This window comes from Zingiber officinale, chromosome 10B (genome assembly GCF_018446385.1).
Source record: "Zingiber officinale cultivar Zhangliang chromosome 10B, Zo_v1.1, whole genome shotgun sequence".
Taxonomy (NCBI): Eukaryota; Viridiplantae; Streptophyta; class Magnoliopsida; order Zingiberales; family Zingiberaceae; genus Zingiber; species Zingiber officinale.
In genome coordinates, this window is record NC_056005.1 from 40,941,129 (window position 1) to 40,963,752 (window position 22,624).

A 22,624-nucleotide genomic window follows, 5' to 3' on the forward strand; every position below is an offset into this window, starting at 1 on the left:
AAATCTTTAAAAAATATTTTAATTATCTTTTAAATTCAAAATTTTAAAAAATAATTAAAAAAGAAAAAAAAATAAAGCAAAGTTGATATCTTGCGCAATGCGCATTATATATATATATATATAATTTTTTTAAAATCGGGATGTCTAGAATATATCTGGATGTCCGAATATATGAGGATTATCAAAAAGTATGTATCAAACAAATATATAAAATATCATATATAGTTTAATGATATACTGTGGACTGTTTTATGTAGAATATTACATGACAAGTCGATGGAAGTGACAATGGCGGAGCCCGCCCAGATGATTTACCTGGATTGATCGTGGGAGATGAGCTACAAACGTTAACGACAACACTGTCCTCCAAACTATTTCTCATTTCTCTGCCATTATTTTTACTTCTCCCATAATAAATCTATGACAAATCCCTTTATCAAGGTTGAAGGCTACCAGTCCGGGTAACCTTCAACCTGGCTCCATCCTTGAATGGGACCTCTAAAATCTATTCTGTTTTAACGTCTTATTTGTTTTTAGAAAAAAAATCCTTTAAATTTAAATCCAAATAGTTTTAAATATATATATTATATCCTGTAAGTTTTTAAATTACAGGCGTCTTAATTTGCATACAAAAATCTACAGGATAGAATAGGTCTTGACTGAAGGACGAATCGAAGTTAAGCAATTTAGCGAGAAAAAATAAAAATAAAAAATCGAATAGTGAATAAGAAAACAAATAATAATAAGTAGAAATATGAGTTGTTTTCTCCATCAGTATATATTATATATCTCTCTAAATCCAATGATTACGGCAGACGACCTTGAAGCCGACAAGCCGACTTGGCAACCCCAGAAAAGGAGACCTGTCGGCTAGTCTCCTGGATCCGCTCTGACACGTGTCGGTCATCCACTTCCCTCCTTCCCTCTCTTTTTGACGTGACTACTCAAGTCAAATTACTCCCTCGGGGCCCGCACCCTCCCCTCCTATTCCCCTTCTGCCCCTCCCACTCTCCCGAATTTATTATTCCTCCTTCCCTCTTTTATTTCCGCTTCCTCCCCCTTATTTATCTCACCTTAAAGCTCGCTTTGACCTCTCTGTCATTCAGCCTATCTTCTTCCTCCTCCTTCTCCTTCTTCTTCCCTTTTCGTGTAATCGATCTCTTCTTGCTTATGGGGGAGTTGGGGAGGAGCCCTTCTCGGCTAGAGCTCACCATCGGAGTCCCTGGTTTCCGCTCTGGTTTGTTCTTTGTCCCACCGCACTCTATCTATCTTTGCATGGGTCATGCCCTATGATCTCGTAATATGTCTGTTCGGTGCAAATTTTGATTTTTAACACAGAAGGAGGCAGCGGCGGCGGCAACTTGAGGGATTTGGACATGAACCAGCCAGCTTATGGGGCAGAGGAGGAGTACCCCATGGGCAGCATCGAAGAGGAGGAGGAGGAGGAAAGTGGCACTCCCCGTCCCAAGAAGCTCCGCCTCTCCAAGGACCAGTCCAGGCTCCTGGAAGAAAGCTTCCGGCAGCACCACACCCTGAACCCAGTATGCACAGTTAATCAATTAATGCTGGCTGTTTGCAGATACATATCATTAAGCTCTGTAATAAATGAGCATTTCTTGTCACAATTAATTTGCAATTAATTGGAAGCCAAATATCTTAATTAATGTGTGAAACGGCAGAAGCAGAAGGAAGCGTTGGCATTGAAGCTGAAGCTGAGGCCGCGCCAGGTGGAGGTGTGGTTTCAGAACCGCAGGGCCAGGTGAGTTGATGATAATGATGATGATGAAATCATCTTATTTAGTTTATTTTGTCTTCATTTTAATCAATGCTTTTATTTTTTTCCCCCTTAGCTTTGACTGTTAGCTAGATAATGACAACATTTATTGGAAATGGAGAAATTGAGATGGACCGCTACTGTTTTCAGTAACATGGCTTGATGCATTTTAAGGAGCATACAATGCTTAATTAATTGCTGCAATAGTCTTCGGAAATTATGGTGCATTAGACTCAACTGTACACTATTTATGCACATCAATACTCCTGTCGATGAAAAATATAATGAGTAGAAATGAAATTATGATTGCAGATTAATCTTCAACTCGAAGTTTTATAATTCCGACGGTGAATTAATGTTATAGATTATATGGGACAGGACGAAGCTGAAGCAGACGGAGATGGAGTGCGAGTACCTGAAGCGCTGCTTCGGGTCCCTGACGGAGGAGAACCGCCGGTTGCAGCGGGAGGTGGAGGAGCTGCGGGCGATGCGCGTGGCGCCGCCCACCGTGCTCTCCCCGCACACACGCCAGCCGCTGCCGGCGTCGTCCTTGACCATGTGCCCGCGCTGCGAGCGGGTGACCACCGCCGCTACTGCCGTCGCCGCGCCGCGTGCCAGTGCAGCCACCATGGCGGCAGCGATGTCGCCGCCCGCTATCTCGCCGTTCCGGCGCCCCGCTGCTTGCTGAAGACGAGGCACCCTGAAGTTTGACGGACGATCGAGTTTAATTTTGCGTGGGAGATGTGGATGCGAAGGCAGTGCGTGATCATGTCTGTAAAAATGTGGTGTTCGTCTCTATTTACGCAAACAATTTGGCTCCATCGGGTTAAATCTTTTCATTTAAAAGGAAAAAATTACATATCAGACATGAACGTTATACTTTTATATTCTGATAACTCTGCACTAATTAAGTAGATGCTTATAATGATAAATAATGAAGAAATCTAAAATATAATTTGGAACCAGAGCAAGTACCAACATGATTCTATTTCATTATTCAAAGAGATGTGTGTATCTTGCTTCATAATTAATAATGATGGGGGGTAGAAATTAAAATAATATTGAGGCGTGACGCTTTTTGTTTCCATTAAGTACAGAAATAGCGAGATGATCTCCTGATTAGAGATTACTTTATCCAACAATGTAAAAATGATTGCAAAGAGTCGTGAAGTACTATAGGAAGTCGAGTTTTGGTGGTGGCCCGTTTAATTATGACCAGGGTTAGCAATTCTTATGCTGCCTGCAGGGCCTACAAGCTCAATATTCTCCACTCAATTTTACTGAAACATCAAATCAAACGCAGAAGGAAATCCATGGAACTTCCAAAAAATAGGGAAAATCAATTATAACATACAAAACATTCTTCACATTTTTCTTTTTTCCATTGAGAATAAAAATAACTGTATGGCAGAAAAAAAAACAGGGGTAATTTGTCAGGAAGCAACAAACACCATATGAAAGAAACTGACTGTACGGCGAAGTATAGAGCACATTCTTGATGAGTAAGTTACGTTGTTGATTTTTTCTTTTATGATTTATAGGTTTCGATCTTGAGATATAATCACAATATACTTTCAAAGAATGTCCTCAATCTTTTCCTGGAATGGATCTTTACATATGGTGGTCCTTAGTGATTATATCCATCAATATCGTTGAGAAGCATACGAGTTTCTGACAACCTCAAATGGCCTAATTCACAAATTGGGATGGGTAGAAAAGAACTAGCACCAATGAACTCAAATGGCCATTGATGGGACATTCATGGCTACCAACCTACCAACACCACTACACGGCATCAATATCTCCTGATGATAATGTTTGACATATATGACTCTATACTATCTTGCTAATGCACAGATACAAAAGCTTGTCCAGTTATTTGCTGCAACAAACCATAAAGAAAAATACAAACTCGTTTACCTCAAAAACCTCAAACTCTTTTTTCAACGAGTTTCCATCACTTTACGCTTCACTTCCGATAGCATGGGCATGCAAGAATGGTCAGCATCAGGTAATTAAAAGAAAATCTCTAGATGCAAAGCTACAAAGAGATAAATGACAAATAACACTTCAATATTAACTCAAAAGTCAAGCTCAGCTTTTGGTCAAAGGCAGAAGAAAGGACCCATTTCCCACATGGGCTCAAGATGGGCATGGCATGCCTCTCATAACATGAACCTATTGCATCCTAACACTGTGTTGCATCTGAAGGAGACTGCAACTACAACTTCTAGTCATCCATTTTCTTGTTATCATTGTCAGGATGTTGGTGTCTCTCTCTCCTTGTGATAAACCAGTGGAGCTGTCCATATTTTTTTGCTATGTACGTCATATTCACTTAGTTAGCTAAATAGATTAGTAGTTTCTGCTTTTCATGGCCACAATTAAATGGAGAATGAATGTGAATGCAACTACTGCCACGTAGGCGAAACCAAAACTAGTTGCTCTGCACACTATTTGGAATGTAACAATCCTTGCGTATATGGCTGGCATTATGTCACTACTCACTGTATGATTGTCCATGGTAGGATTGCTTTAAGCATTATGGATGATTCTGTCAAACAGAATCAATTCGTCATCCCAATCAAAGGAGACAACAGCCAATGGGCTTTGATTTTCAGGTGTCTAATTCTTGAAGTTATAGGAACTCAAAACCAATGGTGTTTCCACTTTGGAGAACATCAATCTGTTTTTGATTGCACTAGTTTTTCTGTCTTTAAAGTTCAAAACACCAAGTGATCCAGATGCTTCTCACATCCTATCAGAATAGAGAAACTTTAGTCACATATACACACTGTGCATGACATCTATATAATCTGAAAGTACCTTAATTACTGGGCAAAATTTAGGACCGAAAATATACTACAATACACGATACAAAAGAAGACTGTTGCTGCAACAGAAGAAATACAAAAGAAATATGCAGAGGCAGGAATTTCCACCTGTATTCCAAGCCAAATTGTGGTTAACTAGCACACATGGTAATTAACTGTATGAAATATGCTAAGAAGGATCATATATGCTAAGAAGCCTACATAGTTGTAGTGGTTTTTGCTTCAAAGAGTTAGTTTCAATGAATTTGAGTGGTTAGTGCAGATAAAGTACAACATCTCATAGAAGATTAAAGCGTTCCAGAGTATTGTCCTCTTCTCAATGGTTGCTCAGAGATCAGATAAGGAAATGACTTACTAGATACTCTAAAAGGGTAACCAATATATAAACAACTTCCGTCCTTGCACTTGTGAATTCTGGAATTCCAAGCTCTAATCTTTTGGTGATGTAAATTTAAGAAATCAGCAAATGTAATACAAATAAAGAGTAAATCTAAATTACTTTTGCACCGTATAAAGCGTGATATAACCATTCATACTGGAACTTAGACAATACATTTATATATGGAGATGTAGTGTCGATGCTGATCTGCCAAAGACCAAAATAACACCACTGCGTTACTATACTTTCTTGAACAATTTTCCACATATAACCTCTGAACATTAAAACATAGCATGAACATCAAAACCACCAAGGGTAATCAGAAAAAGCCAATTGGGTTAATTTACAAATTAAGCGTAATTCGAGTAACTTGATATTATATCACTGCTTTGAAGACATATAGCCTTTCCTAAGAGCCCAGAAATTATGTGCCACGAAAGCAAGAAGAAATCCCAATTTCTAAAGCAACCAGGATGCTGTAAGTTACCAAATTCAATGGCCATCAACAAAAAGAATATATGGGTAGAGTTAAGGAACATAAAAGGGTACCAAAGAAATGGCTGAGGGACCATTTAAACTCTTGAAGTCCGAATACCACGAGGAATGGCAGACCCAATGTGGGGTGCAGACTGTAGAAGCTGTCAATTTCCTTGTCATTGTGGAACTTTAAAGCTGCCCATATGCAAATACATCCAAACACAGTGAAAGAAACTGAATTGTAAGATGCACTGCCTTCTTGGTCCCTGACACTATTTTGTATGCTTATGTAGCTGTCACCGCGAGCACACAAGTAATTGATTGTATATCACAATTAAAAAAAAAAATCGATAGCATGCCATAAGATTTTTACATGTAACCAGTAAGTGATTATTTAACTTGCAGCTGCCAGCAGTTTTTTTTCAGTGTATGTAATGTAATAAAAAAAATAAGTGAACTTATTTATCACTATAGAGTTAGTCCAATAACAAAAGCCTACCTTTTCCATATAAAATGTCATGCAAAGGGCTTCAAGGGAGGTCACAAACATTGGTTTAAGAAGACTAAATATTCCACCTACTCAGTTGCATTTGTTTATGCAGTAAAGCACCACATAGCATCTGCATTTGTTTATGTCATTCAGCTGCCCAAGGTTAGTAGTCATCTATGATTTACCTCTTTCGTGTTAACCTGGGAACGGGTTGACGGAGATAATGAGGACGAACAAATCATCTTTTGCCACCATGGTTGTAGGTTTATATAATCCTTAGCTTGTTAAATTCCAAGTTAATACTATTCAAACAAATGGTAGCGCCAAATAAACAGAAGAACGTATTATTTATTAATTAGGTGATTTGTAAATTTCCATTTATAAAATTTTATCGGTCAATTAGCATGCTTTCCAAATATGCGTAGTTTATGAAATAATAAACATAACTTGGAATCAAAAGCGTATGAAAGCGAGTGGATTCAAGTTCCAAACCATGTTACCTAGAAAGTTGGACATATAACCAATCCCAAAACAAAATTGGTCAAATTCATAGAGTAGCTCGAAATCTTTTTATTTTTAAATATATGTTTTCGCCCATTCTCTTCCCTCCTTTCCTTCTGCTCCATTTCCCACCAAAGCAAACAAAGCCTACGACTAATGTGACAATAATTTCGATCGACTTTTATCCCATCAACGGTGTTCAATCATGATCTGAGTAACCAAATAATGGTGTACCGCTCCATTGTTTACGGAAACCCCACCCTCTGCGAACCACTAAAACGCAAATGAAAACAACAAAACACGAAACATAACCAAAATCAGTGAAAGCGATGGATTTAATCTTTTGTTCCGGAGATCAGTAAGTCCTCCACGAAGGAAAAACGCTCCAGGTGACGAACAGGCTGCGGCGGCGACGCTCATCATACGTCCTTTGGATGCAAAGGGCACCGCCGTCGGTAGTTCGGAGCGGGTGGCGCTCTGGCGTTCTTTAGCATACCGGTTGGACGTTGGTGTTTACTGTTGAACGAGTCGATCCGCTATCTGGATGAGCCGATCGAAACTGAGACCGGACCCAAATTCTCTACCAAATTGAGTAGTTTGCCTGATTAACTTATCATACATTAATTGAGTAGTTTGTTGGTTAAAGTGTGATAAATATAAATTTGACAACTAAAATGCACATTTTTTGGTTATATATATATATATATATATATATATATATATATATATATATATATATATAGTGATTAATTGTAGCTCATGATTCTTGCTCTCCATTGTAAAGTCTTACCGGTATTTTCCTGAGATATTTATAAAATATTTATTTTTAATTAAAAAAAAAAACTAATGGGATCAGAGAAGTTGTGGTAGCACAAGTTGACAAGTTGAATATACAAATTGTGGAGTCGAAAGAGAGAGATGTGACCGTGTGAATGGTGATGGAAGGTGGAGAAGGGTAAGACACTGTAGAGAATTAAACGTAGAGGGTTGAGGAAAATAGTCATACTTTCTACCGTGGCAAACGATGACGATAGCCAACTTAGGCAAGTGGTAACTGGCTTCTTGAAGATAAGAAATGCGCTACGAATGATGCTTAGCTGCTACATTGGGGCAAACCAGTATGCTTTACTTTGAACTTGAGGTTAACAATTCAAGATGTTATTTTTTTTTAGTGCGATTGACTTATGATCAATATGTTTATTTGTTGAATAAAATATCGAATATGTCAAAATTAATCAGATATTTAACAACTGATTAATATGTTTGGTGAGAGCGAGATGTTCCAACGGTCAAGATTGATTGAATTTTAGATAAGTAAAGTTTTTACAAATCAAAGTTAATCGAATGTCGTAAAAGAAGTTTCGACATGTTAAAATTGATTGGACACTGGATAAGAAAGTCTTGATATATTGAGGTCAATTAAATATTAGACAAAGCATGAATCCATCATAAGATTAAAATAGAGATATAAGTCAACTGCTATAGACTCCTAAATCTAGAGTTCAAGATTTTAAAGGGTTTAAGAGAGTTTGTGACGTGATACATTGATTAATGATAATAATCAATCGATTGATGTGTCAGTCGACATGTAAAAAAAATTTGTTATGTTTTATTTTTTTATTTATTTTGGCTCATTAACATTGTGTAGATGAGCACAGTAGATGAAAATCATGAAATCGTTGGGATAAAAAAAACTTATGGGAGTGGAATTGCAGAGAGATGATAATGAAACTTGAATTTCTCATAAAACCTTATTTAAAAATGGGAATTCACCCCTATTTATACTAATTTCATATCTAACCAATGGTTAATTCATATTCATTAAATGGCTATTAAAACCTTTTAGAACTCTCTAAACTATTCTGCTGCAATCTTCTACCATGCATATTTCTTGAGATTATTCACTTAAAAAAAACACTAATTTAGCATAATTTTTTATAAAAAAAAAAATCATTGTAAATTAGCATTGAAATTTATAATAAAAAGGTAATCATCACAAATTCCCAACAATATTTGCGACAAAAATAATTTTGTCCCTAAATAGCAACAAAACTATTTCTTCCCAACTTTCTTTGTCGCAAATTGGTGATGGACACAAATTAGTCCCCAAATTTAAAGATCTTCATTAAGTTTCGAATCTAGGATTTGTCATAAAATTTAAATATCTTCACCAAATTTATAAATTGGCCAGTATCTCAAATTTGGCGATGAATCCATAATTTGTCGCCAAATTTATAAATTGGTCGGATCTCAAATTTGGTGACGAATCCAGAATTTGTCTGCAATTGACGATGAATCTAGGATTCGTCATCAACTAATGACAAATCTAGGATTCGTCGCCAAATTTATAAATTGGTCGAGATCTCAAATTTGATGATGAATCCAAGATTTATCACCAAATTCAAATATCTTCGCAGTGACGAATCCAGGATCCATTGCCAAATTGGCAATGAATCCAAGATTTGTTGCCAATTTGGCGACAAATTACAATTTGTCACCAAAAATCCTAACATAACAACTTTTCTTGATCCCCCACTCGATAATCACGACCACGGTGACAACGATGACAATGACAAATTTGAACTTAGAGAGGTGCAGTGGTAAGCTTCCTCCCCTCTCCTTTCCCTTCCCCACTCCTCCCCTCTTATTTGCCAGACCCCTCACCTACCAGATGTGGCCACCGCACCCTCGAGGCTGGCCGATCGTTGAGGCCAGTCAGCTGCTGAGACTAGCTGGCTGAAGGCTGTAGTTTTTTCCTCAATATGGTTGATGCGATAAATCTCAAGTGCATGATTTCATAGTCAAGTAATAAAATATTGATCTACAGGGGATGTTAATTAGGAGCAATGATATGCTCAAGGAAAAAAATTCATAAAAAAGCTCAAGGATAGACACATAAAGACATAGCCCACCATTTCACTTTTTGTGGGCCTACCACTTTATGTGTCTATCCTTGAACTTTTCCTTGAGTTTTTTCCTTGAGCATATCATTTTCCGTTGATTAAGTACTAGCTAAGTTTACAAAGCAAATTTTCTAGATGATCAAGATTGTGTAGTCACGAGAGCAAGAGAGAGAGAGTTGAGAGAGCAAGAGATAGGGCCTAGAGCAAAGGAGATCAAGAGAAAGCAAGTGGTTGAAGGGAGAAATTAGAATTGGTCGAAACAATTCTAGGACTTCGGTTTCACTATAGTACTTATAAACACCCATTCTTTGTTTGATTTCCTATCCTTAATGGTACTTTTGTTGGTGCAATATCCAACAGGTCAAGGTTGACCTAGTTGACCAAGCTTGAGTCTTGGTTTGAGTTTCGATGTTTGACAATACAAGACTTCGATGATATGGACAAGTGCAGGTGCAGTTGTGTTGGAGCAATATCTCTTAGGTCAAGGTTGACCTGGTTGACCAAGCTTGAGTCTTGGTCATGGTTTCGATGTTTGCCAATACATGCAGATGACACATGAACAATGCAGGTGCAGTTGTTCATGTGGGGAGATTGTTGGTGCAATTCTCCACAGATCGGGGCTTGATCAGTTTGGTTGAAGAAGAGTCAAGTAGATCAAGGTTGACCATATACTTAACTGGGAAGTCCTAACTAGGATGTTAGGCAGAAGGGAAATCCTGGTGAGTGAAGCCAGGTGAAAGTTCTAGTGAGTGAAGCTAGGTAGGAGAAAATCCTGGTGAGTGAAGCCAGGTGAAAGTCCTAGTGAGTGAAGCTAGGCAGTATGAAAATCTTGGTGAGTGAAGCCAAGTAAAAGCCCTGGTGAGTGAAGCCAGGCAGATGGAAAGTCCTAGTAAGTGAAGCTAGGTAGAAGGAAATCCTGGTGAGTGAAGCCAGGTGAAAGACCTAGTGAGTGAAGCTAGGCAGAGATGAAAAATCCTGGTGAGTGAAGCCAGGTGAAAGTCCTGGTGAGTGAAGCCAGTCAGATGGAAAGTCCTAATGAGTGAAGCTAGGCAATTGGAAGTCCTGGTGAGTGAAGCCAGGCAGATGAGAAGTCCTGGTGAGTGAAGCTAGGCACGGGGGAAAATCCAGATGGGTCAAGGTTGACCAGACATCTGGTGAAAGTCCAAGTAGGTCAAGGGATTGACCGGATAATAGGCACGAGGAGAAAAATCCAAGTAGGTCAAGGGAGTGACCAGATACTTGGTATGATGAGGAAAAGTCCAAGTGGGTTAAAGGGATTGACCGGACACTTGGTGAGGGAGTCCTAGCAGGTCAAGGGTGACCAGATGCTAGGCATGATGTACTAACAGGTCAAGGTTGACCGGATGTTGGTTTGAGGGGCTTGAGACTTGGTTTTGGGCAAAAATCAGCAGCTGGATCGATCATCCGATCGATTGGCTGGAGCCCAATCGATCGACCGGTCAATTGGGAGTCCCCGCGAGAAGCCTTCGTCCCAATCGATCAGTGGATCGATTGGGAGGCAGTCGCGAGCGTACAGAAGCCTACTGGATCGATCAGCCGATCGATCCAGAGGCCCCAATCGATCAGTGGATCGATTGGGAAGCTGCGATATGTCGCGATAAGCCCTGGATCGATCCGTTGATCGATCCAGGTATTTCCCGAGAGCATAGAGGCACTCTGGATCAATCAGTGGATTGATCCAAATCCTCCCCGATCGATTGGGAGCAATCCAATCGATCGGGATCCGACCGTTAGCGTCGATTTAAGCCGCAGGCGTTCGATTCCTTCGGGTAGAACTTCATCGATTCATCTCAGATCCTCTACAGTAACTCCACAGCTCTCTCTAAGCTCCAAATTGCCAGTTCTTGAAGCTTCTTGGAGGTTCTTCCAAGTCAAGAGGCGGATCAAAAGCAAGAAGAAGAAAGCTAGGGTTAGGGTTTCTTGTACTCATTGTAAGCGTTGCTTATACGTTTGTTCCCCTTTCCTTTCTTTCTTGTATTGAGAGTGTTGTAGGGCTTCTCCGCCTTTGGTAGTTACCATAAAGGAGTGTTATTTATAATGGAGAGTGTGTGTGTGTGCGTGGATCCTTGGACTAATCACCTCTTGTGAGGTGGATACCAAGTAAAATCCATTTGTTAGCGTTGTATGCATTTGTTTCTTTGTATTTCCGCTGCACATCTTTGAAGAAACAACAACGAAGCACACGAAGCACGCGCTGAGCTATTCACCCCCCTCTAGCTACTTTTCGGTCCCAACAAGTGGTATCAGAGCGAGGTCGCTCTTCACCGGAATCATCGCCGGAAGGGGTAAACAAAACAAGCAAAGCTAGAGGGTGAAGAAGTTGGAGCAAATTCATCAAAGTCAAAGAATTCAAGAAGCTCAACTTCAAAATGCAATTCCAAGATGGACTTGGATTTGACACAAGGGTGGCTCCACCATACACATCTACAAGCTTCGATCTTTGGAAATCAAGGATCGAAAACTTTTAAATGGTGGAGATAGAGCAATGGTTTGCTCTTACGGAAGGCTTCAAAGCTCCAACGAATTCAAAGAGCAAAGTTCTCAAGAAAAGCAAATGGAGCTCGGAGCAAGTCCAAAGGCGCGAAGCAAATGACAAGGTAACCAAATTATTGGTTAATATATTGCCTAGCACAATTCTATGCAAAATTGGAGAGTTCAAGGATGCCAAGGAGCTATTGGAGCAAATTGACATCAATACATGAGATCCCCTCCACTGCACCAATCCAAGAAGAATCCAAAGAGGGTGACTCATTGGAGCAAAATCAAGAGGAAGAGGAAGAGGACTCCGAAGTTGAGAGATGCTCAACTTCTGAAGAAGAAGAAGTCCAAGAAGCATCATCCTCAAAGGAGTACAACCAAAAGAACAAGGAAGGAGCATATTCCTTGTTTAATGCGCAGGAGGATGAAGAAGAAGAAGAAGCCTCTACCTCTAGGATTGAGGGGGAGCAAATTTCGGTGACACCGGATCAAGGAGAAGAAGAAGCCTCCACATCCGGGTCAAAAGAAGAAGAGGATGAAGAAGCTTCCACCTCCACAAGTCAAGTCAAATCAAATGGAGGATCATCACTATCAGATCAAGAGGAAGCCTCTACATCCACATCACATGGAGGACCAAGTGCCATCCCTACATGTGAAGGTAAAATTATTTCATTTAACAATAAAAACCATATCATATGCTTTGAATGTAGGGAGCATGGGCATTACAAGAGCAAATGCCCTAAATTAGCCAAGAAAAAGGGCCAAGTGGCACAAAAGGGCAAGGAGAAGCCCAAGGAGACCATCCCCAATACAAAGAAGAGCAAGGAGCACATTGTGTGCTTCTTGTGCCAATAAAGAGGGCATTACCGAAGTCAATGCCCTAAGGGGAAGAAGGTGGTCAAGGCTCAAGGAGGAAGCTCAATTCAAGGGGGAGCCTCCAAGGTAAAAAGAAAGGTAACCTTTATTGAGCCTACCCCTTTAAATTATGATAAAAAGCATGCTAGTTCTAACTTATATCATTTTAATGCTATTTACCATAAGAATAGGAAGCATGGAGATATTAATGAAAATCATGTGGCTCTACATGCTAAAACTACCACACCTAGGTTTAGGAAGGTAGATAAGAATTTAGGCAACAACACTAAGGATCATAGCTATACACCTAGAAATAAAAATGCTCAAGGACTAAATAGAAAACCAAAATCTAGGGATTTATGGGAAGAAAATCAAGTCTTGAGGTCAAGACTTGATAAAATGGAAAAGACCCTCAAAAGGATGGAAAATATCCTAATAGGGCAAAATGAGCAAAACCTAGGGCTAGGAGTATCAAAACCATCCAATGGCCATAAAGGTTTGGGATACAAACCAAAGGTCAAGAAGGATGTAATTTCTTACCATAGGGTTCCATATAGCTATGGAACCAACCCTAGGCCTAGTGGGCAAGCTAAAAATACTAGGGAGGTCATCCCTAAGAGTATTTTTGCAACAAATGTGACTAAGACTTCTAAGAAGTCCAAGAAAGTTACAAAGAAGGTCACAAGGGAAGCAATCCCTAGGGTTGACCTAGAAAATGTGACCAAGGCTTCTAATAAGCCAAACAAGGTCACTAGAAAAGTATCTAAGGAAGTTATCCCTAGTGAATACCTAGAGCATCCAAGGAGCACCAATAGGTTTTGAGTTCCTAGGAGCATTTTCTCTACCCCATAGATGGGTTAGAGAGTGTCAACTCTAAGAAGAAGGGTAGTTAACCCAACTTTGAAGAAATTGACACTCAAGGAGCATATTCAAGGTTATTGTTAACCTTTGAAAATGAAATGGATTTATGATTTACTCTTTGAAAGAGTAAAATGTGTCAAATTTGAGAAGTATTAATTTTATTTTAAAATGGCATATATTGGGAAAACATAAGGAAATACCAAGTTGGGATTTTGGTATTTTCTTAGTGCTACTCTTGTGGAAGAACGAAATATGCCAACAATTGAGGAATAAGTTTAATTTCAATTGACATAAGTTAATCAAGAGAACTAGAGATCCCAATTTAGATTTTGGCATTTTTCTTGGAGCGTTTAGAGGGCAATCTAGGTTTAATTCTTAACTTAGCTAAGGTTTTAAGGACACTTAGATAGGTAATCTAGGTATTTTATTTATGCTAAACCTTGCCATGATTGCTTGTCCATGATATGCCATGACATCATGATTATTTGTGCATTCATACCTTATGATGAAAAACACACAAAAAAAAAACTATGTCATGACATACATACATCATGTAGTTATAGGAATCTTTCTTTTGAAAGTTATTTCATTTTGATGTATGCCATAACAAATCATGAATTATTTTTAATTCCTTAAAATTAAAGACAAATGACATTTATCAACAAGTGACATCCTAGGTGGATGTTCAATATTCACAAAATGCCTAGATAGATATGCATGATCCCTAGACTAGGGCAAAACCAAATTTTATATCTCACAAAGACCCATAAGGTGACTTGTATGTGTTTTAGTGCACATTAGATATAAATGAGATGCTAGGATGATGAACAAAACTCAAGATGTTGATTTAGTGCATTCTTTTGAGTTTTAAATTCATCAAAACACATAGTTATGTGTTTTCCCATCATTGGGAAAGCTAATGTACAAGCCATGTGCATTAAGCCCAAGGAACATGGTGGGATATTGATTTTGAAAATGTTTTTAACATGATTTTGGAAAACCTTGGTAAAGGCTATCTTTTGGTAGTAATCACCATTGAATAGTAAGACACAAACTTGAAGAAAACACTAAAGTTTTTGTAAGTTTTCAAGTTTGTATCAATCTTTGAAAATATGATATATTTTCATAGAAAACTATTTTTCCATGATAATATATGCCCTAAATAATGTCTACAATGATTTTCGTGATTTTTGAAATTGTGTAGAATTTTCTAGGGGTTTCTGAAGTTGACTGAAATGAAATTTCAGCAACTATCAGACTTCAATCGATCACCCGATCGATTGAAGGATCTCAATCGATCGGGCGATCGATTGAGAGTAGGTTTCTCGCGAATAGAAGCCTTCTGGATCGATCCACCGATCAATCCAGCCCTTCTGAATCGATCAGTGGATCGATTCAAGCTGGTTCAATCGATTGGAACCCAACTCCAATCGATTGAAGATGCTGATTTTGGCTGGGAAAGCTTCTTTTCAGCATTTTGAACATATTTTAGTCTAGGTAACCATTCCTAACCCCTCAAAATACATTTGTATACATAAAAGGGGTGTTTTCATGTTGAAAACAAGGATGAATTGGTTAAGGAAGACTAAATTGAAGTTTAAGTGAGGTTTGCTTCAAATTTTGAACATTTGAACCTCTAAACTTCTAAATTTAGGGTTTCCTAAATGTTTAGGGATTCTAAGTCATTGTTGGTGCAATGACAGAAGGTACGACCATGTCTTTAGGGGGAGGTACTCTTTAATGACATGAAAATTATTTTTCATACACCTTGGAAGGTGGTTAACCTTCTTTGGTAAAAATGCTCAAGGTTGAGCATTGGATTACAATGGAGAGTGGATATCTTCATTGTTTAAGCTTATAAATGCTCAAGGTTGGGCATTTGTCTACATTGGGGGAGAATGTAGGGTTAAGGATAAATGAAGGGTATGATACCTTCATTATCGTGTTGATTACAACGAGTGAAGTTGTGAACAACGATGAGAAACTCTTCAGGGGGAGAGTCTCAAAGGGGAGAGTTTTCTGTTGGTGCAACCTTAGGTCAAGGTTGACCTGGTTGACCAGACTCGAGTTGACTTGACTCGAGTTGTGTTTTGATGTTTGATGAGTTATGTTTGACAATGTTTGACGTGAACAGAAAAGTTGTACCTTGATGTTTTACAAGGATACAAGCTTGGGAGATTGTGGGTGCAACCCGTGGTCAAGGTTGACCTGGTTGACCCGAGGTGAGTTGACCTGACTCAGAAAAGTCCAAGCAGGGAGCTTGGCATGGGAAAAGTCCAAGCAGGGAGTTTGGCATGGTGAAAAGTCCAAGCAGGGAGCTTAGCATGGGAAAAGTCCAAGCAGGGAGTTTGGCATGGTGAAAAGTCCAAGTAGGGAGCTTGGCACGGGAAAAGTCCAAGTATGGAGACTTGGCACGGAGAAGTCCAAGTATGGAAGCTTGGCACATGGGAAGTCGGAGAGGGCTTGGTAGCTCGTTCTCTGGACTGTGGTCAGAGAGGGCTCGGGAGCTCGTTCTCTGGACCGGATGGAAGTCGGAGAGGGCTCGATAGCTCGTTCTTCGAACTGTGGTCAGAGAGGGCTCGGTAGCTCGTTCTCTGGACTGGATGTGGAAAGTCCTGGTGAGTGAAGCCAGGCAGACGGATAAGTCCTGGTGAGTGAAGCCAGGCAGTTGTTAAAACCCTAGTGAGTGAAGCTAGGTGAAAGTCCTGGTGAGTGAAGCCAGGCAGTTGGAAAGTCCTGGTGAGTGAAGCCGGGCAGACTAGAAATCCTGGTGAGTGAAGCCAGGTGAAAACCCTAGTGAGTGAAGCTAGGTGAAAGTCCTGGTGAGTGAAGCCGGGCAAGGAAAAATCCAGATGGATCAAGGGTGATCGGACATCTGGTGTTGAGAAGGTCAAGTAGGTCAAGGGAGTGACCGGATACTTGACACGAAGAGAAAAGTCCAAGTGGGTCAAAGGGATTGACCGGACACTTGGTGGGGAGTCTTAGCAGGTCAAGGGAGTGACCGGATGCTAAGCATGATGTACCAAGAGGTCAAGGTTGACCGGATATTGGTTTGGACTTGGTTTGGGCAAAAACCAAGACCTGGATCGGTCTGGAGATCGATCAGAAAGCGATCAGTGTGCCTCTGAGCTTCTGATCGATCGGGGGACCGATCGTTGAGCTTGATCGGTCCGGACCGATCAGGCGCAGAGTTGGGCAACTCTGCGTGAAGCATTCTGATCGGTCCGGGACCGATCAACATAAACTGATCGGTCCCCACGGACCGAGATCAGCCCATCCGATCGGGTGATGCAGATCGATGCAGGCCGTTGAGAGACAACGGCTAGATTCTTCTGCTGTCTTTGGCCTCTGTTCTTCTCGCAGGTGGATGCAGGCTATAAAAGGGATGAGGGCTTCTACAGTGGAGACTCTCTCTTACACTTCTTCTTCCTCCTCTGAACTGAGCTGCTGTTCTTCTGAAAGCTGTGCTCTTGAGCTTTGCTGAGCTCCAAAGCTTCGGGTGAGCTTCTTTGACTGAGTTGCTCGTTGGCATTCGTCCGTGAAGTTGGTGCTTCATCCGGGACTTCAGTCGACGAGAAGGCAAGCGAGTATTTATACATTCATTGTGTATTTTGTTCTTGCTCTTCTTTGTATTTCCATATTGCTGTTGCAAGCTATTGTGACGAGGTTTCTCCACCCAGAAGGAGTGATTATTAGCCGGGTTTCCGGGGTCTCATCCACCGACGGATTGATAGGCTTCGTCCACCTTACGGACACGCCGAGGAGGAGGAGTATATCTCTGAACCTCGTTACATCGCTGCGTGTTGAGGTTTGATCTTCTTGTCTTTGTTTCTTTGTTTTATTTTCCGCTGCGCTAACGTCAACTTGTAGAAAGAAACGAAGATTTGGGGTCGGCTATTCACACCCCCCCTCTCTAGCCACGACCGTCGATCCCAACAAGTGGTATCAGAGCGAGGTCGCTCTTCGTTGGATCAACACCCGGGGGAGCACGAGCTAGAGAATGGAGTTATTTGGAGAAGATGTCACAATTCCACCTTTCTACGATCGCGATGACTTCGCGTTTTGGAAGGTAAGAATGAAGTACTTTCTTATGACTAACCTTGAAAATTGGAGTTGTGTTCAATTAGGTTTCAAGCCTCCGATGGACAAGAAAGGAGAAACCCTAGAGAAGAAGGAGTGGACCAAGGAACAAGTCCACCAATCCCTAGTCAACGATGAGGTATTGAAAATTTTTGAATTTTCTTTACCTAATGATGTTTTGTGTAGGATAGGTGGATATAACGATGCCAAGGAATTGTGGAACAACTTGGCAAAGTTCCATGAGGAGAACTCCACTTCAAGTCATGAAGAGGAGTCAAGTGAGCCAAGTAGCTCACTTCATAGAGGAATGGATTTAGAAGTTGAGGGCCACTCAACATCTAAAGAAGAAGAGGAGGAGAGTTCTTCTTCAAGTTCGGAGCAAGAAGAAGAAGCTTCTACCTCCGGAAGGGATGAAGGAGAGAGCGTTCATCCATCCTCAACTCTAGGTAACTCAAGCCATTTAGTTTCTAGCAAATTACACATAATGTGCTTTGAGTGTAGGGAATTTGGACATTACAAGAGTAAATGTCCAAAGAGGGTTAGAAAGACTCCACCGGCGCAAAAGGTCAAGGAAGCCGGAGTCCCAACACGCAAGGGCAAGGACACGTGGTGTGCTTCCAATGCAAGCGAAGGGGACACTATAGGAGTCAATGTCCGAGGGGGAGGCAACCTCACAAGGACAAGAGACCGAGCACGTCAATAGGGGGAGCGAAGGCAAACCCTAAGGTAACATTTAAGTCTCACTCTTGCAATAAGACACATGCTAGTAGTTTTGTTGCAATTGTTAATAATGATAAGCATGTTAACTTTAGGAACCAATATAGGTGCTTAGGTGCTAAACATGTTAGCCTAGGTAAGGACAACACTAGAAATGTCAATCCTAGGATTAACTCATCTAAGGTTAGGGAGAACCTAGGTAGAAATCCCAAATCAACTAGACACATGCCTAGGAATACCTCAAAGAAAAATGATAAATTAAAGCTTGAGGTATTAGAGAAAGAAAATCTTGTCTTGAGGTCAAGACTTGACTCTCTAGAAAAGGCTCTTGAGGATTTGACTCTAGAGTCTAGGGGTCAAAAACCTAAGTCCAAGGACAAGAAAGGTTTGGGTCACAAACCTAAGTCCCAAGTGGTCAAGCCCACTTATCACAATGTTCCATTCGATTATGGAACAAGACCTAGGGCTAGAAAGACCATCACCAAGGTCACAAGGGGAGTCACCCCTAGAGTGGATCTTGATGAGTCCCAAATGACCAAGGCTTTAAAGCCCAGGAGGCGTCAAAGGCTAGGAAGTCATCCCTAGTGAATATTTAGTGAACCCAATGAGCTCCAATAGGTATTGGGTTCCTAGGAGCGTGATTTCATCACGCTAGATGAGTTAGGGTGTGCCAACCTTACTTGAATAGGTAGTTAACCTAATCATGGCAAAAGGTGACACTTTAGGAATTTTCAAGGTGTAATCAAGCCTTGGAAATGAAATGGAAAATTATTCCTAAGGTGTTTTGGATGTGCCAATCACAATTGAAGAGTTTTCTAGGGTCAATTTAATTGGCACATGGTGATCTAAAAATCCTTAGTATATGATTTTAGGTCTAATACACTTAGGAATATGGATTTTATGACAAAATGATCAAAAATGGCAACTAAAGCTAGAGTTAGGTATTTTCTATACCTTTACGTGTTATTTGCCATATATTGCTTGCCATATGCCATGTCATGACATCATACTTAATTTATCATCATTTGAAATGTCATGATAATGCTTAAGTTATTTATATGTCATGCTCTAGTTAAGTTTCACACTTTATGCCATGACATCATGACATTGGCACATGTTTTTACTTATGATATTATTTTATGCCATGCCATCATCTCTTGCATTTATCAATTAATTTGATTTAAGGATAAAAACATAATTTGATATGGAGATCAAATTGTTGTTTAGAAAATGCATGAGAACTTAGCTTAAGATGACCTAAACCCATATCTCACATCAAAATTGACTTGAATGTGTTTGATACACCTTAGATGTGTGTGAGATATTAGGATGATGAGTTAGGAACAAGGTGCATAGTTCTTGTACCTAGATGAGCCTAATTCAAAATTGGGGATCATAAGGAAAGCTTATGTACAAGTCATGTACATTTAGCCCAAAGATTGTGGTCCTAAATTAAATGGTTTAAAATCATTTCAAAATTGATTTGAAAAACCTTGATGAAGCTTTTCTAGTGATAGCATTCATCATTGAGCAAAGTGATACAAAGATGAGTTAACTTTGAGCTATTTCAAAGACTTTTGAACTTTGTATCAAGATTTGAAAATGGAACTTATCTTCATAGAAAACTATTTTTCCATGATAGTATATGTTATGAGGAATGTATCCTCAAAATTTTACAATTTTTGGAATTTTCTGTGATTTTTTTTGGGTTTCTGAATTTCAGAAGGAAGAAATTCAGAAATCAGAAACCAGAGTTGTGGACCGATCAGAGAGGATTCTGATCGGTCCAGGGAGGCCTGGATCGGTCACCAAGACCGATCCAGTGAAGGTCTGATCGGTCTGGTGACCAATCAGGACGTGCCAAATGCTGATTTTCGACTGTTTTGTCTGAAATTTCAGCTGGGAGTTGGTGTTTTTGGATTTCTAAAGGCTTGAAACTCTCCAAGACATTGTTGGTGCAATGGTCAAGGGGGAGTTGACCTTTAGGGGGAGTTTTACCTATTAGTCAAGGGGGAGTTGACTTTTAGGGGGAGTTTTTACTCCTAAAGACTTGAGTGATATGGAATTATCACTAAGTTAATTGTTGACTTTAGTATCAAGGGGGAAATTAAGGGTTTCAATGAAAGGTATGAGACCTTCATTAGAGAGAAACTCTTGACCTTGATTCACTCTTTTTGATGTGTGTCAAAAAGGGGGAGAGTGTAGGTTTGAGGAGAATGGAGAATGTCTAGAGGATGTTCAGGGAAGAACATTGGAAAACCTAAGTTAGGTTATCGGGTTAACCTAACTTGATTATGAGTTTTGTCAAACATCAAAAAGAGGGAGATTGTTGGTGCAACCTTAGGTCAAGGTTGACCTGGTTGACCAGACTCGAGTTGACTTGACTCGAGTTGTGTTTTGATGTTTGACGAGTTATGTTTGACAATGTTTGACGTGAACAGAAAAGTTGTACCTTGATGTTTTACAAGGATACAAGCTTGGGAGATTGTGGGTGCAACCCGCGGTCAAGGTTGACTTGGTTGACCCGAGGTGAGTTGACCTGACTCGGAAAAGTCCAAGCAGGGAGCTTGGCACGGGAAAAGTCCAAGTAGGGAGCTTGGCATGGGAAAAGTCCAAGCAGGGAGTTTGGCATGGTGAAAAGTCCAAGCAGGGAGCTTGGCATGGGAAAAGTCCAAGCAGGGAGTTTGGCATGGTGAAAAGTCCAAGCAGGGAGCTTGGCACGGGAAAAGTCCAAGTATGGAGACTTGGCACGGAGAAGTCCAAGTATGGAAGCTTGGCACATGGGAAGTCGGAGAGGGCTCGGTAGCTCGTTCTCTGGACTGTGGTCAGAGTGGGCTCGGGCGCTCGTTCTCTGGACCGGATGGAAGTCGGAGAGGGCTCGGTAGCTCGTTCTCTGGACCGGATGTGGAAAGTCTTGGTGAGTGAAGCCAGGCAGACGGATAAGTCCCGGTGAGTGAAGCCAAGCAGTTGTGAAAATCCTAGTGAGTGAAGCTAGGTGAAAGTCCTGGTGAGTGATGCCAGGCAGTGGGAAAGTCCTAGTGAGTGAAGCCAGGCAGTTGGAAAGTCCTGGTGAGTGAAGCCGGGTAGATTAGAAATCCTGGTGAGTGAAGCCAGGTGAAAACTCTAGTGAGTGAAGCTAGGTGAAAGTCCTGGTGAGTGAAGCCGGGCAAGGGAAAATCCAGATGGATCAAGGGTGATCGGACATCTGGTGTTTAGAAGATCAAGTAGGTCAAGGGAGTGACCGGATACTTGACACGAAGAGAAAAGTCCAAGTGGGTCAAAGGGATTGACCGGACACTTGGTGGGGAGTCTTAGCAGGTCAAGGGAGTGACCGGATGCTAAGCATGATGTACCAAGAGGTCAAGGTTGACCGGATATTGGTTTGGACTTGGTTTGGGAAAAAACCAAGACCTGGATCGGTCTGGAGACCGATCAGAAAGTGATCAGTGTGCCTCTGTGAGCTTACTGATCGGTCTGGGGACCGATCAGCAGGAAGCCTGATCGGTCCCCGGGACCGATCAGGGTACGCACAGAGAGTTGGGCAACTCTCTGTGAAAGCATTCTGATCGGTCTGGGGACCGATCAGCATAGAGCCTGATCGGTCCCCACAACCGATCAGATCAGCCCCAGACCGATCAGGGTGATGCCTGATCGGTCTGGCCCTAGCCGTTGATAGACAACGGCTAGATTCTTATGCTGTCTTTGGCCTCTGTTCTTCTCGCAGGTGGATGCAGGCTATAAAAGGGCTGAGGGCTTCTACAGTGGAGACTCTCTCTTACACTTCTTCTTCCTCTTCTGAACTGAGCTGCTGTTCTTCTGAAAGTTGTGCTCTTGAGCTTTGCTGAGCTCCGAAGCTTCGGGTGAGCTTCTTTGACTGAGTTGCTCGTTGGCATTCGTCCGTGAAGTTGGTGCTTCATCCGGGACTTCAGTCGACGAGAAGGCAAGCGAGTATTTATACATTCATTGTGTATTTTGTTCTTGCTCTTCTTTGTATTTCCATATTGCTGTTGCAAGCTATTGTGACGAGGTTTCTCCACCCAGAAGGAGTGATTATTAGCCGGGTTTCCGGGGTCTCATCCACCGACGGATTGATAGGCTTCGTCCACCTTACGGACACGCCGAGGAGGAGGAGTATATCTCCGAACCTCGTTACATCGCTGCGTGTTGAGGTTTGATCTTCTTGTCTTTGTTTCTTTGTTTTATTTTTCGCTGCGTTAACGTCAACTTGTAGAAAGAAACGAAGATTTGGGGTCG

The 22,624-nt window shown here is 40.9% G+C and overlaps 2 protein-coding genes across 4 annotated transcripts; one reads left to right on the forward strand and one right to left on the reverse strand.

Moving 5' to 3' along the window:
• Positions 1-1,054: 1,054 nt before the first annotated feature.
• LOC122029634 (homeobox-leucine zipper protein HOX3-like) lies at positions 1,055-2,638 on the forward strand. Of its 3 annotated transcripts, none has more exons than XM_042588702.1 (4): positions 1,055-1,237; positions 1,339-1,550; positions 1,680-1,759; positions 2,153-2,638. In XM_042588702.1, exons 1-4 carry the CDS (start codon positions 1,171-1,173, stop codon positions 2,460-2,462), a joined length of 669 nt encoding a protein of 222 aa, XP_042444636.1. In that variant the 5' UTR covers positions 1,055-1,170; the 3' UTR covers positions 2,463-2,638. The 3 variants fall into 3 exon arrangements, with proteins under 3 accessions (XP_042444636.1, XP_042444637.1, XP_042444638.1); XM_042588703.1 differs by having other exon boundaries at positions 1,342-1,550; XM_042588704.1 differs by having other exon boundaries at positions 1,056-1,237; positions 1,339-1,541.
• Positions 2,639-5,337: 2,699 nt separating this feature from the next.
• LOC122029103 (transmembrane ascorbate ferrireductase 2-like) lies at positions 5,338-6,209 on the reverse strand. Its single transcript, XM_042588057.1, has 3 exons — positions 6,155-6,209; positions 5,583-5,659; positions 5,338-5,463 (listed from the first exon to the last, which is right to left on the reverse strand). The coding sequence occupies exons 1-3, from the start codon at positions 6,207-6,209 to the stop codon at positions 5,338-5,340; spliced, it is 258 nt and encodes an 85-aa protein (XP_042443991.1).
• Between the last annotated feature and the right edge of the window lie 16,415 nt (positions 6,210-22,624).